Genomic DNA, 15,230 nt, shown 5'->3' with positions numbered 1-15,230 from the left:
CTTTTTTTTTTAAAGGATTGATCTTCTAAAGGAGTGAGTTAGCTATCTCCACTTGTGGGCAATTGCTCAACCAGGTGCATGTTAAGAGCCCTCCAAAGTTAATAATCAGACACAGAACTTCTCTCTGTCATGAAGGAGGCTGTCAACCTCCACGTGATGCCGCAGCCCCAGAGAGCGGCTCGTTTTTCTCCAGATTGATTTCTGAACACCCCTTGACCCCCGCCGCCCCCTCGAGTTGCTGAACTAGCTCACCTCTTCAGGAAAGTAGCTGTCATCTCTCATTAGTGGTGTGCAGGAGGCAAGACCGTAGGATGGGATGTGGCAGGACTATCAGTGTCAGTCATTAGCTTACCTTCCCTCCTTCCTACGCCACCGCTATTCCAAATTCAGCATATCTGTCAAGATGTTCCTGTCTGATTACTACTTTCCACAATTTCCAAAATCCTATCATCAGAGCGATGCAATTAAAAACCTCACCTTTGGCAACTCACTGATAAGTGATTATCATTCCTCACCAACTCATCTCTCTCTCTCTCTTTTCGACAGACCGCTGGCCTACAGCACACTGGCGGACCTGGTGCACCACGTCCGTCCAAACCTGCCTCTGACTGATCTGTCCCTCGCTGTGCAACTTTTTGCCAAAAACATTGATGACGAGTCGCTGCCCAGTAACATCCAGACCATGTCTTGCAAACTTCTGCTTAACTTGGTGGACGGTATCCGCATCAAGTCGGATCAGGAGAATGGAAATGGACGTGACATTCTTATGAGGATGCTGGAGGTATTGCATTTAAATCGATCATTGTTTTTGTGTTCAGTGGTCCCTCACAGTTGTGGCTGGCCCATTTTCAACACACTGCTCTATTTATGGATAGTTTGTTGCTGCAATAGTGTATTTATATTATACGTCTATGTTGCTGTGTCAATAGTAATCGACAGCTGTGATTGTTTGGCTGGGCGGCAATGCATTTTCTTTGCTGTTCATTTTTTTTAAATGCATTTTATGTTCATGTTTATGTTGTATGTTTCATACTTTGTTTTGTCATATGATTATTTCTTTGCTTTATCCACAATATTTTTTTCAAGAAAGATAATAAAGATTCTACTTCTCTTCTGACTGAAACAGGTTTTTGTTCTGAAGTTTCACACCATCGCTCGCTACCAGCTTGTCTCCATCTTCAAAAAGTGCAAGCCCCAGTCAGAGCTGGGTGTGGTGGATCCAGTCGTCCTGCCAGGGGTGCCAGCAACCCCTACTCCATCCACGACCCCTGCCCTTCCACCCCCTGCTCCTCCCACACCTGTCACTGGAGTCACACAACCCCCGACAACGTCATTCGACAGGTCAGGGGAGAAAGAGGACAAGCAGACGTTCCAGGTGTCAGACTGCCGCAACTTGGTCAAGACGCTAATATGTGGGGCGAAGACCATCACCTGGGGCATCGCCTCTTGTAAAGCCCCTGGAGGTGAGAGAACTCATTAGAAAACACTTTTTTTTCTAATCCACTGACGTTTGTTAATGTCCCTTTCAGAGGCTCAGTTTATTCCAAACAAGCAGCTTCAACCCAAGGAAACGCAGATCTACATAAAGCTGGTGAAATATGCCTTGCAGGCCCTGGACATTTACCAGGTATGTGTGAAAAGACTCACCTGTTTAGGGATTAGTCTATGATGTACAAAAGTAAGAACTGTTTAGTTTTAGGCATTTCTTTTTCCTGTAGATTTTTAAACGATATTTTCATTATCCCACCTTTATTTTATGAACATAATTATAAAAATTCTGTACTGATGTTTTGAGTTCCATAATGTGTTATATCATTTCAACACTCACTTCCTATCAGTCTCTAGAGGCTCTGCATTAATTGCTAATGTTTGTTTTTTTTTAACAAAAAAAAAAATCCTCTGTGATGAAGCTTTTGAAGATTTTTAAATCTGTTTTTAGGTTCAGGTTGCCAATAACCAACAGACGTATATACGAGTGGCCAACTGTCAGACTGTTCGCATGAAGGAGGAAAAGGAGGTTTTGGATCATTTTGCTGGTGTTTTCACGATGATGAACCCTCTCACATTCAAGGAGATCTTTCAGACCACTGTGCCCTACTTGGTGGAGAGGATCTCTAAGAACTATGCTCTGCAGGTATTTACTTCTTTTATCGCTCCATTCCTATCAGATGAACGTGTACACGAAGAATTAATTAGAATTAAATTAATGTGTTAAAACTTTTCTTCTCAGATTGTTGCAAATTGCTTTCTGGCCAACCTGTCAACGTCAGCTCTTTTCGCGACCATCCTAGTGGAGTATCTGCTTGAAAGACTGCCAGAGATGGGCTCCAATGTTGAGCTCTCCAACCTCTACCTCAAGCTCTTTAAGCTGGTCTTTGGTTCTGTGTCTCTTTTTGCTGCTGAGAATGAGCAGATGCTGAAGGTAGGCTTCTTCTGTCACATGCAGTGTTGGAACAATCACTGAATGTTTCCTTCTCTCCAGCCACACCTACACAAAATAGTGAACAGCTCAATGGAGTTGGCTCAGTCAGCGAAGGAGCCCTACAACTACTTCCTCCTTCTCCGAGCTCTATTCCGCTCTATTGGTGGCGGCAGCCATGATCTTCTCTACCAAGAGTTTCTGCCACTGTTGCCTAATCTTCTACAGGGTAAATCCTAGCAGTATCTTTTTAACTTTTAAACTTGGACAGCACTTCAAGTTCCTTTTCTTCTTGCTCAGGACTGAACATGCTGCAGAGCGGCTTACACAAGCAGCACATGAAGGATTTGTTCGTGGAGTTGTGCTTGACGGTGCCAGTTCGCCTCAGCTCCTTGCTGCCCTACTTACCCATGCTGATGGATCCACTAGTGTCTGCCCTCAATGGCTCACAGACCCTGGTTAGCCAAGGCCTGCGAACTCTGGAGCTATGTGTGGATAACCTGCAGCCTGACTTCCTCTACGACCACATCCAGCCTGTCAGAGCTGAACTCATGCAGGTATAGTTTGATTTGACCCTGACTGATGCTGCTGATAAAAATGTGCAACTTAAACCTAAACTACCAAGTAGAAGTTACTTATCTTTATGTTGTTATTTCAATTTTAACTTTATGGTCCTACAATTGAATACAGTAGAAACTCAAAGAAAATAACTCCTGTCACATGAGATTCATGTATTCTCTGTATATGTATGAAAATCCCCAGTTAGGGGCCAATTCCAGCCAGAGACCTTCACGTCTGTAAGATCTCACACAATGCATTTTTTTTATCGGCCTGTGGGGCATCAAATCCATCTGTCTGAAGTTGATCTCACAAGTCAAGTAAAAATAGGCCAGCATAAGGTTGGATGCTGTGATTAAACTTAAGGGAAAAGACATGGAAAAAAAGGGAAAAGACATGAAATAAAATAAAGGAATACTTTATAAATAATAATTTTGAGTAATAACAAAAAGTTCCAACTATCATTGTGAATCAATGTAAATAGCATCTCTTAAAAGAAAAAAAAAAACGGGGGATGTTAGTCTTGAACGTAATGTAGTTACTTTAATAACGTGTTACTCCCAGCACTGGTAATGAGTACAGACAATATAACAAAAATGTATAACGGCTTCTTACCCTTTTCCTGCAACCTCAGGCTCTGTGGCGCACACTTCGTAATCCTGCTGAGAGTATCTCGCATGTGGCGTACCGGGTCCTTGGCAAATTTGGGGGCAGCAACAGGAAGATGTTAAAGGAGTCTCAGAGGCTACATTACGTGGTCACTGAAGTCCAGGGGCCGAGCATCAAGGTGGAGTTCACCGACTGCAAAGCCTCGATTCAGTTACCCATGGAAAAGGTAAATTCTCTTTTGTGTTTTCTTTTTAATTCTTGTATAAATTAAATCCTCGGGCCCTTAACATGATTTCTATCCTGGTGATATAGTGTGTTGAGTTGTTGTCATTACCGCTACAAGACTTTTATGGTGACACATATTTCATATTTGTGACTTATTGCTCCATCTGCTTATCCATCTCTGTGTTTGAATTGAATACACACAAAGGGATGCACATTAGCAGACTTGAGCAGTCAGCTTTTGAAATGTAGCACAAGATATTAAGGTTTTTGTATTATATTAACATCAATAAAACCTTTTTTGCTAATGATACAGAAACATTTATAATTTTATCGATGTCGACAAGTTGGGAATTCAATTTCATCGCTTCTTCGATATCCTATTTGACATCCTTGCTTGGTCTCTCTTCTATCTGTTCTTGGTGGCAATAATTAGTTCATTTTCTGTCTTTTTAGTGTCGGCCTGCGTCAGCTTGTCAGCGCATTATGTAGAAATCATAATGACCTTTACTCAGCCAGATGGCGCACTGTTATTTTCTGCAAATTAATCACTTGCACAGTCACAGCTTGCATCCTGACCTCTCTATAAATGAATCGGATTCAAATATCTGAATTGTGCTCAAGAGTTTAATTCAAAATCTTGCTCCTTATTTCAAAGGCAATTGAGACGGCCCTGGACTGTCTGAAAAGTGCAAATACTGAGCCTTACTACAGACGCCAGGCCTGGGAGGTCATCAAATGTTTCCTGGTGGCCATGACTAGTTTGGACGACAACAAACATGCTCTTTATCAGCTCCTGTCGCACCCTAAGTAAGTATATTCTTCTGAACAATAGAACAATGGTACCCAAACCCTGGTTGGGGGATCTGTGAGGTGTTTGTTAAGGGGCCACACGGATAAAACATTTTGTAATTTCTCTTTTGTTGATTATTAGTGTCTGAATGGTGTTTTATTTTGAAAAAAGATGGTATTTCCTCTTAAAATGATCCATTTTTTTATGCAACTTTATATTTTCAGATTAAAATATGCAACTCAATTCATGAAATAACTTGTGCGAAAGGGGGAAAAAATAGAATTTACTCCTAAAGTTGATAGATTTATCTTCAAAGGTCTAAAATGTGACTTCAGGTCCCAGAGTTTCCTTAATGTGTTATTAATTACCCATTTGTATATGAATTGGGTCTTTAATTGTGTATATTATGGACTTTGAAAAGTTTTAAATTTGAGCTGTTGAATCCATAAGGTTGTGAAAAAAAGACAAGAGCCTGCAAAAACAATTCCAAGATCTTAAGTATTTTAATCTCTTTTTTTTTAACTTCTGTTACCAGCTTTACAGAGAAGTGGATTCCCAACGTTATCATTTCTCACCGCTACAAAGCCCAAGACACACCTGCTCGCCGAACCTTTGAACAAGCTCTGACTGGGGCATTCATGTCCGCGGTGATTAAGGACCTCAGGCCCAGTGCTCTGCCCTTCGTCGCCAGCTTGATCCGCCACTATACTATGGTGGCTGTTGCTCAGCAATGTGGTGAGTCCATCCACAGTCCAACATGTCTTCAATGCTCTCCATTCCTTGATCAAGCTCTGTTGTGCATTTATTAACCCATATTTCCTCACAGGTCCATTCCTGTTGCCATGCTACCAGTTGGGGAGTCAGCCAGGAACAGCCATGTTTCACAGCGAGGAGAACGGATCGAAGGGCATGGATCCGTTGGTTCTGATCGATGCCATAGCGATCTGCATGGCCTACGAAGAGAAGGAGCTGTGTAAAATTGGAGAGGTCGCCCTTGCAGTTATTTTTGATGTCGCCAGTATCATCCTGGGATCCAAGGAGCGGGTAAGTAAACCAAAGTAGTTTTAATCCATCTAACAATAATAAAAGTTGGATCAACCCGGGAAAATTACATTTTTTAAATCTAGCTTGTATTTGGCCTGAGTCAAGTAAAGACATCCAATGTTAATTGCAACACAATATGAATGAAACATAGAGAAAATATTTATTTGATTGGATATTATATTTAGAAGAAGGAAATGTTTGAACATTTGTATTATTAAAGAACAATTTTTAATCATTAAATAAACTTTGTTTTCATCCATTTTCAAATGCCGTGTACAGTGTTATATTGAATTTTTAAGACTAAAAATAGAAAATGTACTTTTGAATTACTATATGTGAAAAATGTTATTAATTTCTAAAATATTATTACATGCAGTTAAAAAACAAATATAGTTTTTATATATTTTATATATATATATACATTTTTACAAGTTTCAACAAATGAAATGGTGCACTGAGATGCTAATTGCATTTGTTTTGTTTAGAAATATTTTTTTGCAAAATACCTGTGCTAATCTGATGTTTTTGGTTTCCCATGAGTTGACTTTATATGGAAAATGGCTTCACGATTGGTCATAAATTACATGTAATAACATGACTATAAATGTTTTAATTTAGTGAGTGCTCCACTTAATTGGACAGACCTCACTCCCATCTGTGCCTTTATTGCCTTCATGACTGGATTAATGGGTGTTTTTACTCTACTCTTGTGGATTGCCAATGTGGACTTTCCATATGCTACATACACTTTTTATGAAATGCCAGATTCAATGTCATTTCTGCAAAAGTCTTGCATTAGAATGAAAATGTGACATTTATAGCAGCTATTGTTAGATCTATTGAAGATGCAAATGCATGCCAGTGAGTACAAGTTGTTCAGTATGGAAAATGTTTTTTAAAGGCTTGCCAGCTTCCATTATTCTCCTACATCGTGGAGCGCCTGTGCGCCTGCTGCTACGAGCAGGCCTGGTATGCCAAGCTGGGTGGTGTTGTGTCCATCAAGTTCCTGATGGAGAGGCTGCCTTTGATCTGGGTGCTCCAGAACCAGCTCACATTCCTCAAAGCTCTGCTGTTTGTCATGATGGATCTGACTGGAGAGGTGAAATATCTTCCTTTCAATTCCTGCAAAAGATAACAATATATTAACCTTATTGTTAATTGATCATACAATGTGTCCAGGTGTCCAACGGAGCGGTAGCGATGGCCAAGACCACCCTAGAGCAACTGCTGGTTCGCTGTGCTACCCCACTAAAAGACGAAGAAAAAACGGAGGAACTTCTCGCAGCCCAAGACAAGTCCTTCCACATGGTTACTCATGACCTGGTCAGGGAGGTGACCTCTCCCAACTCGACTGTCAGGAAGCAAGCCATGCACTCGTTGCAGGTTCTGGCCCAAGTCACTGGCAAGAGTGTGACAGTCATCATGGAGCCAAACAAAGAGGTGCAACAAACTATCCTTTCATATGAATTTGGATGTTTAAACATTCTTTTATTCTCAACAGGTTTTGCAAGATATGGTTCCCCCGAAGAAACACTTGCTACGTCATCAGCCTGCAAATGCACAGATTGGGCTGATGGAGGGTAACACCTTCTGCACCACCCTGCAGCCCCGTCTCTTCACCATGGATCTCAACGTCATGGAGCACAAAGTCTTCTACACAGAGGTATGAGGATTATAATTGTATTACATCCCACTATGTGCTTGAGGCTGAACAATTTATGTTAAAAAAAGCACATGTCTGCATACGTTTGTGGCGCCACCTACTGTACTGTCAGTGTAAGAATTTATTACTTTTGTTTTTAGTGCAGCCCTTGTTTTATTTAAAATTAATTAATCAAATTCTATTAAATTGCAATGTTGATTTGGATCAGAAAAGAAATCGTTCACCTCTAATATGCGACATGATTCCAAATAATAACATGCTTAAAATACCCAGTAATGTTCAGGGTGGATGTATATAGAATCTAAACGCTTCTTTCTTGTGTACAGCTCTTGAACCTGTGTGAAGCAGAAGATGCAGCTCTGGTGAAGTTGCCGTGCTACAAGAGCCTCCCCTCTTTGGTTCCACTCCGGATTGCTGCTCTCAGTAAGTCTCTCCAAAACCACCACCACAGATTCGTTGTTGACATTAAAATTCTTGACAGAGCAGGTCATAAGATCCTGAAATAGTCTCTTAGTTTGTCTGGTAGTTGTTAGTGTGATGGTTGGCAGAAAATATGAGTGAGCAGTGAATCAGAGTTCGAAGAGTGGAAGATGCAAAAGTTTCATAGAGAATAGGAAGCACAACCCAGAAATAATTATTTAAGAAATTTAGATGGACATTTAAAATAGACAAGAGGGACCAAAGATGGTTATTTATGATCAAACACATCAGAACTAGAATCAACATTAATGGATTTAAATAAAAATTGTACCCACACATGATCAAAGCATGATATGTTGTTTTTTTTCCTGAATAAAAACTGATGTACTAATGTATTTCTTTTGATTTCAAGATGCCCTCGCCGCCTGCAACTACCTGCCTCAATCCAGAGAGAAAATCATTGCTGCACTATTCAAGGCCCTGAACTCCACCAACAATGAGTTACAGGAGGCAGGAGAAGGATGCATGAGGAAGGTGAGTGCTTACCTCTTTTAATGGCTCACTTCTTTTCTGCCGACATTGTGCGGATAATGTTTTTTTTTTGTTCCAAGTATTTAAAAATGTTATATACATGATGACTCCTGTCTACTACTGTTCCGTCTCAGAAGTCCTCTATTAATCCTGCACCCACACTTTCTACTCTCCCTGTTATCTTCATAAGGACTTGGCTCTACTTCATCACACTCTCTATGAACCGTCTCTACCTTCATCTATCAAAGTATCCATTCCATCTTCCCACTCAGTCTGTCCACCACCACCAAGCCCTCCGTTCCCCCTTTCTTCTCTTCTCATTTCGGAGTCCTTCATTTTCTTTCTCCACCACCATCACTCCTTTTCACTACCTTCCGTCGCACCATGCTCTGCTCTCGCCACTCTTTCATCTCTGCCCTGGTTGCACTAATGAGCGTTGCCATGGCCCGATCGATACAGGATGGAGTGTTTGTTCTCAGCTCTGAGAGGAAAATAAATGTGGCGACCATGCATCTATCTGTGGTGCGAGGTTGTTCATGTGGGCCATGTAGTCTGCTGTCCAGATGTGAGCTAGTTGAAGACTGGCCTTGCCTTTACTTTAGTTCTGATAACACAATTGTTGAAGATAATAGATGTATGTATTGGCAAGAGTCTGGTGATGCGTATGTATCATGATAGAGGGGCAACAATACGAAATGTTGCTGTATATTGCTTTACTGCACTAACACGTTTATATTTCTAATATTGTTTAAGGACTACTTCTGAGGTTTATAGGCCACATGACTCTTGACAAAGTCGTAACTGCTTTCATATGTTTTGATCCTAATTGGGTCCAAACTTCAGCTTTAAAAGCTGAAGCAGTCGAATGTATCCTCTCGTCCTCAGTCTTTCCTGGGATCTTGTGGGATTATATTGTTCCTTTATCTACAGAGGATTCAATGGCTGCTGGCCTGCGGCATTTGTGGCCGAAAGCTTAATTACAACACAAAAATTAACAAGCACCAGGCTGTTAAATATCGATAAAGTATTTTGAAAAACATATATTATTAGGTCATTGTTGGGTGTATCGATAATTTCTTAGACTTCAAGATGATGACGAGGATCATGAGCACTGACATTTTTTAAATGATTTTTTTAATTTTTAATTTTTTTTTATTCCTTAATTTAAATAAAAATGTGATTTTTCTTCCAGTTCCTCGAAGGTGCCACAATTGAGGTGGACCAAATTCACACCCATATGCGCCCCCTACTGATGATGTTGGGAGATTATCGAAGCCTCACCCTCAATGTGGTGAACCGTCTCACCTCTGTCACTCGTCTGTTCCCCAACTCCTTCAATGACAAGTTTTGTGACCAGATGATGGTAAGTAGACATATTTTCACTCTGGCTTTATAAGATTCATGTTTTTTGAATTGAATTCTGAACACATCAGGAGCCCAAATTTTCTTTTCCAAATTTTTTTTTTTCTTCTGCAGCAACACCTCAGGAAGTGGATGGAAGTGGTGGTTATAACACATAAAGGTGGCCAACGCAGTGACGGAAGTGTAAGTGACCTTTTTAATTCACACTACACTAGGATTGACTGCACCGATGTTGTGAGTGGTGGCATCAACTGACATAACAAATGCACTAGCATTAATGATGACTTGCAAAGTCTTTTTTACCTTGGAGAAATGGGTTCTTCATCCAAAAAGAAAAGAACCGTTTCACTTGATCGGTATAATAACAAACACAATAGGTTTTGAATTGTATCTAGTTTCCCCATCTTTGACACATTACACAAATTGAACTCTTTTATGCTTACATAAGGATTAACGCAAAGATAATTGTGATTTATTGCTAAAGAGTTGTTTATGAAATCTCATTAGCTAGTTGGACTTGGAAAATACAAACGCGTGGAAGGAAGGCAGTCACTAAAAATAAAACCCCTCTGGAGTTATTCAAGTATATAAAACGATCCCCCTGGCTCTTGAAGGTAAAGTTTCAATTTTAATTGGTTTGTTAAAGCTTACTGTGTTTGAAGACAATGAAAGTGTAAGAAGATACTTCTCCTCCAAAACAAGGAGCTCACTTTGAGAGTGCAGATACTCAGCCCTTGATCTCACTAAGTCATAGTCGCATGCAGTCAAAACATCCTGGACGTGGCCTCCTCCCCAGATGGGCTGTACGTGGCCATATTACAATCAATGATTAATTAGGCGCCAGGCAGGCGGTGGAGGGGCCCAGAGCTGCGTCTCCTCATTATCTTCTCGACAGATAACCTTGTAAAGTCAGAGAAAAGGTGAGAAGGAAAGCGAGGGGAAAAAAACATCTGCCTCCCCCATCCATATTGCACTTCTTATTTTTTTTTTTTCAGACAATTGTCTCTTCGTAAACCCATGCTTTTCCATTTCAAAATGGTGGCTTAATTAAATGCTAAGACTTGAACAATGGTTTAATGGGAAGAAATTATTTATGGTTATGATTCATGACATCTTAATGCAGATTTTTCTGAGGTTGTCTTTGTCAGTTTAATGTCGATTATCACTTTTATTATCAGGAGTTATTTTTCTTTAGTTTAATCCTGGTTATTGATCCTTGATCTTCACCTAACATCAGACTTGTTGCTGAGAATAGTTGTCGAGGTCATTGCAAAGGTCATCTCTGCCTGCTCACCTGCTTCATTATCGCTCATGTCTTTAACTCCCGCTTCCATACCGAACATCAAACACACATACAACCAAAAATGCTCTCATTCTGCTCTGCTGACTCTGATCATTGTCTTCCACTTTGGCACAGCCTGCGTTGGAGGGGGTTGAGGTGAGATGTGACCCGATATTGCGCCCTCTGTTGATGACTCGTCATAGACTTGGCCTTAGTTGACCTGATGTTGTTGTAGTGATTCTGATGCTCTGTCTTTTTGTGTCAGTGTTTATGTGGTCGTCATCAAACATCATCTTGTCTGACCTGCACCTCCATTTTCACTATGTAGAAATCCCCTCTTTTCCTGTTGGCATATTTCTTACAAGATGCTCAAGAAAAAACATTCTAAACCTGCACTCGTAGCCCAAGAGCCCTAAATCAAATTTAACCCATTGGAGGCCAATTTCTTTTCACTTTCATTACTAAAAGTCTTTGTTTCTTCAAGGTGGCACTGTCTGCCCCAAATAAAGATGTTTCTCTACCACATGATTTGATCTTGTAACACCTTTCCACTCTTGTCTTTTCTCTCTCTCTCCAGGAGATGAAGATATGTTCAGCCATCATTAACCTTTTCCACTTGATACCAGCCGCGCCTCAGACGCTGGTCAAACCTTTGCTGGAAGTGGTCATGAAAACGGAGAGAGCCATGCTGATTGAGGTAACGCAGACAAATCCCCTGTGCCACAAGTGTCAAACTCACAGCTTTCTATGTGGCGCGCTAGACAATACAAGTAAAAAGTGATGATGAGAGAAAATAATTTACTGTATATATATTGAGCAACCAAAAGTTTAACCCCCTTGCTCTCTCTAAATTCATTCATTTGTTGTTCTGGTTTGTGCCAAGATGAAAATGCTCACAAGAAAACCACATAGTTATAAATAAAATTAAAAAATAAAACATACTATGATCAAATTCAGAGTTGAATTATTGTAAATATGATTATATTTCAAATTACTAAATATAAGCAGAGATTAATTATTGTTATGTTATTATTGTTGTTGTTATTAATCTCCTTTTTTAATTGGGTGTAATGCATCAAAATGACAATCATGAAAACCAACCAAACAGTTGACTTTAATGAATTGAAGCTGAGAATCAATTCACTTAAAAGTTTCAACAACCTAAGGGGAGGTCAGGCAGTTTCACTTTGGTACAATAAAAATGATTAATAACTGCCCAACTTCTATATTGACAAGTCATTAGTCTCAATGTCTCAAAGACTTTGTTAGATATTGTAATATTTCTTCCAGATCGGATTTTAATCGTGGTATCTCACTCTATTTTTTATTTTGTTAAAATGTAAATATAAAGTTATTACAGGGACAGAAAAAATTTTTTTTAGGAATCTTTGATTTGTTCAGTTTTTCGTGTTACAAGTTAGTTTGGCTTGTCATCTACAAAAGAATTTTTTTTTTTCTCATCTAATGCTCTCATATTTTCTTATTCTCTTGCTTTCAGGCTGGCAGCCCATTCAGGGAGCCTCTGATCAAGTTCCTGACACGTCACCCATCTCAAACAGTGGAGCTGTTCATGATGGAGGCCACACTCAACGACCCCCAGTGGAGCCGCATGTTCATGGTGCTGCCTCATTCGTTCAAAACCACTTTCTGAAGTGTATGTGTGTGTCTTATCAGTTTATTGTCACTTCCTTTTTCAGAGTTTTCTGAAACACAAGGACGCCAAGCCCCTGCGAGATGTGCTGGCATCGAATCCAAACCGCTTCGTCACATTGCTGGTACCTGCTGGGACTGCAGCCACTGTTCGCCCTGGATCCCCTTCAACTGCCACTTCTAGGCTGGATCTTCAGTTTCAAGCAATTAAGGCATTAACCTTTTCTTTATCTAGAAGATCAAGATTGAAGCCAACCATTTTCAGACAACCTATTAGATTTCAGTCTTTTCCCCCTCGGTGTGTAATTTCTCTTTTTTTATGAATCCACAGATCATTAGTATCATTGTGAAAAACGATGAAGGCTGGCTGGCAGGGCAGCACTCCCTGGTGAGCCAGCTCAGACGAGTCTGGGTCAGCGAGACATTTCAGGAGAGACATCGCAAGGACAACATGGCTGCGACTAACTGGAAAGAGCCCAAGCTTCTGGCTTATTGTCTCCTCAGCTATTGCAAGTGAGTATTGTGTTTAAAAAAAAAAAAATCATCACATTGTAGCACAGTTTTCTTTAAAAAACATTTTTCCATTTCTTCCCTGAAAGACGGAACTACTCTGAGATTGAGCTGCTGTTCCAGTTGCTGCGAGCCTTTACAGGTCGCTTCTTGTGCAACATGACGTTTTTAAAAGAGTACATGGAGGAGGAAATTCCCAGGAACTACTCCATTGCACAGAAACGAGCTCTGTTCTTCCGCTTTGTTGAGTTCAATGATCCACACTTCAACGATGAGCTCAAAGCAAAGGTACTAACGCATGTTTTTGGCACTCTTGGCAAATGTTTAGCGCGATTCCAAATGTCTATACACGGTGAGAATGATGCATAAAATGATCCGCGAGGGTTTCTAAATTAGAATCGGAAAGCGTTTATAGCAAGTTTTGTAAACAAAGTATTTTGTAGTGTTGTTGAAATGCAGTATAACATTTTTTATAAAATGACGTGCAATAAATTAAGTTGGGTGATTTCTAAACTAGAGTTAAGTGGATAATTTTAATAGTTATTTCTACTTGTAGATAATCTCAACATTTCTCTGTTTTGGAATCTGTTTTCAGTCCCTGTTTTTGCCTTTAACGTCTCCTCGGGCCAAAATGTATGTTATATTTATAGAACAATGAGCTTTAGTTCCCTAGAAAATTGCTAAAGTGATGTATTGGCCTTTAGCCTTATCTCGGAACTATAATATCATAACATAGTCCCTGAGAAAATGAGCCTTCCATCTGCATCTGGAAATAACAACCCACATTGCTCTCATGCTGGTATTTTATTGCTTTTTTTCCACACAAATGGTTCTTGGAAAAAAATGTTTTCCCAGCTTCTTTTTTAATTCAAAAGATACTTTTTCGATTTCATCTAAAACGCAAAAGCAAAGAAATTGCAGAGCATGCTGCTTCTAAACATTTGCCCTCATTAAAGCAATATTTCTTCATCCATGATCTATTTCCCTTTGATTTATTTACCATATCCAGTCGTCTCACAACTGTTCATGGTCGCGCTTTTTTCCTAATGTTTCTCTATTGCATACCTTACTTACGGTGCCAACAAACCAGTGAACTCCCATGATGCCTTTCTACACAGCTTTAATTGGTTGGCTGGGTAGCAAAGCATTATCCGTATCCGTATCGTAGCTGTTAAAGTTAGGATGGCTCCTCATATGCAATGTTGACTTTGCAATTTTTAATTAAAATGTTTTTAAACAACTTAAAAAAATTAAATGTCCAAATTAATTGGCTTTTGTTTAAAAAGTGCCCTTTTCAGAGAGATTGTTTGAGATTAAGGGGACTTTTTTAACATCTCTAAATGGTGCAAAAGGTGGAAGCTGGAATGGTCCAAGATTAAAAACATAAGGCTTCTATTTCACTAAATGAATTATTTAAAAAAACCCATACGGTCATATTGATTGAAATATTTTCCTAGTGAGAGCTCCAGAACCGCCTCTCTTCTTCATGTGGATGTTTTCCCAGACTTGAACGACACCCTGCAGAATTTTCCAAAAGTTGATGCACTGACAAAAAATCTTCACTAATCACCAAAAGGAGACAATCTTTGTTCTAATTGACTTGTCAATTCACCAGGTAGTGACGATCAAGGAAGACTTCCAGCAGCGCGTTCCCGATTAAAGTCATAAATCAGCTGTGCTTTCCCAGCGTATGCGTGGGCGTAATTCATGTCCTGAGCTGCTCCCATGCTAAATTGTTGGGAGGCTCCGCAACACACAGTGATGCTCATTTGTTTAAGATTATGGAAATGGGATATAACATAATTAAGGCACCTGCAGAAAGAGATCTAGGCTGTTCACCGAGAGGTTTTGTGCCTATTTAACACGCGGCTCACATCCACTAATGGCATTACATAGTAATGCTGTGGTTGTACAGTGATTGATGTTGAAGAGGCTCAAAGTAGATGAGACTGAAAAAACTGCTTCTTTTTCCTACGTCTTGTGTGTTTCCGCCTGTGTGACTCAGTCTATGACGCGTACATGCGCGTAATGTGTGTGTAGTAAGCTAATGGAGGATGTTAAACATATGCTGTTCTTCACTGGGCAGTGTTTCTTCTTTTCCATGATGGATGGAATTCAAGTGTTTATTACAGATGGCAAGTTTTCATCTCTAAAAAGCAGTTGCAAA

General features: G+C 39.9%; 1 protein-coding gene across 2 annotated transcripts in view; it reads left to right on the top strand.

Annotated features, from left to right (window-relative positions):
* The window catches only part of trrap (transformation/transcription domain-associated protein), a 67,408-nt gene that overhangs the window by 6,091 nt on the left and 46,087 nt on the right, over window positions 1–15,230 (top strand). The window contains exons 14-37 of one of the 2 annotated variants that reach the window (XM_087785018.1): window positions 547–781; window positions 1,127–1,463; window positions 1,530–1,627; window positions 1,940–2,134; window positions 2,231–2,422; window positions 2,483–2,648; window positions 2,720–2,976; window positions 3,612–3,812; window positions 4,467–4,618; window positions 5,137–5,336; window positions 5,428–5,645; window positions 6,547–6,744; window positions 6,825–7,085; window positions 7,147–7,308; window positions 7,635–7,731; window positions 8,141–8,262; window positions 9,452–9,622; window positions 9,736–9,804; window positions 11,039–11,059; window positions 11,481–11,600; window positions 12,402–12,521; window positions 12,601–12,765; window positions 12,885–13,066; window positions 13,153–13,351. In XM_087785018.1, coding sequence (XP_087641144.1) covers window positions 547–781; window positions 1,127–1,463; window positions 1,530–1,627; window positions 1,940–2,134; window positions 2,231–2,422; window positions 2,483–2,648; window positions 2,720–2,976; window positions 3,612–3,812; window positions 4,467–4,618; window positions 5,137–5,336; window positions 5,428–5,645; window positions 6,547–6,744; window positions 6,825–7,085; window positions 7,147–7,308; window positions 7,635–7,731; window positions 8,141–8,262; window positions 9,452–9,622; window positions 9,736–9,804; window positions 11,039–11,059; window positions 11,481–11,600; window positions 12,402–12,521; window positions 12,601–12,765; window positions 12,885–13,066; window positions 13,153–13,351 — 4,138 coding nt within the window. The remainder of the gene's footprint in view (window positions 1–546; window positions 782–1,126; window positions 1,464–1,529; window positions 1,628–1,939; window positions 2,135–2,230; window positions 2,423–2,482; window positions 2,649–2,719; window positions 2,977–3,611; window positions 3,813–4,466; window positions 4,619–5,136; window positions 5,337–5,427; window positions 5,646–6,546; window positions 6,745–6,824; window positions 7,086–7,146; window positions 7,309–7,634; window positions 7,732–8,140; window positions 8,263–9,451; window positions 9,623–9,735; window positions 9,805–11,038; window positions 11,060–11,480; window positions 11,601–12,401; window positions 12,522–12,600; window positions 12,766–12,884; window positions 13,067–13,152; window positions 13,352–15,230) is intronic. The other variant, XM_087785019.1, reaches the window with a different exon arrangement.

Source organism: Callionymus lyra, chromosome 2 (assembly GCF_982586985.1).
Source record: "Callionymus lyra chromosome 2, fCalLyr1.hap1.1, whole genome shotgun sequence".
In the NCBI taxonomy this organism is placed as follows: domain Eukaryota; kingdom Metazoa; phylum Chordata; class Actinopteri; order Syngnathiformes; family Callionymidae; genus Callionymus; species Callionymus lyra.
Note: the sequence above shows the minus strand (reverse complement) of the source record. Positions and strands in the feature narration are given on the sequence as shown.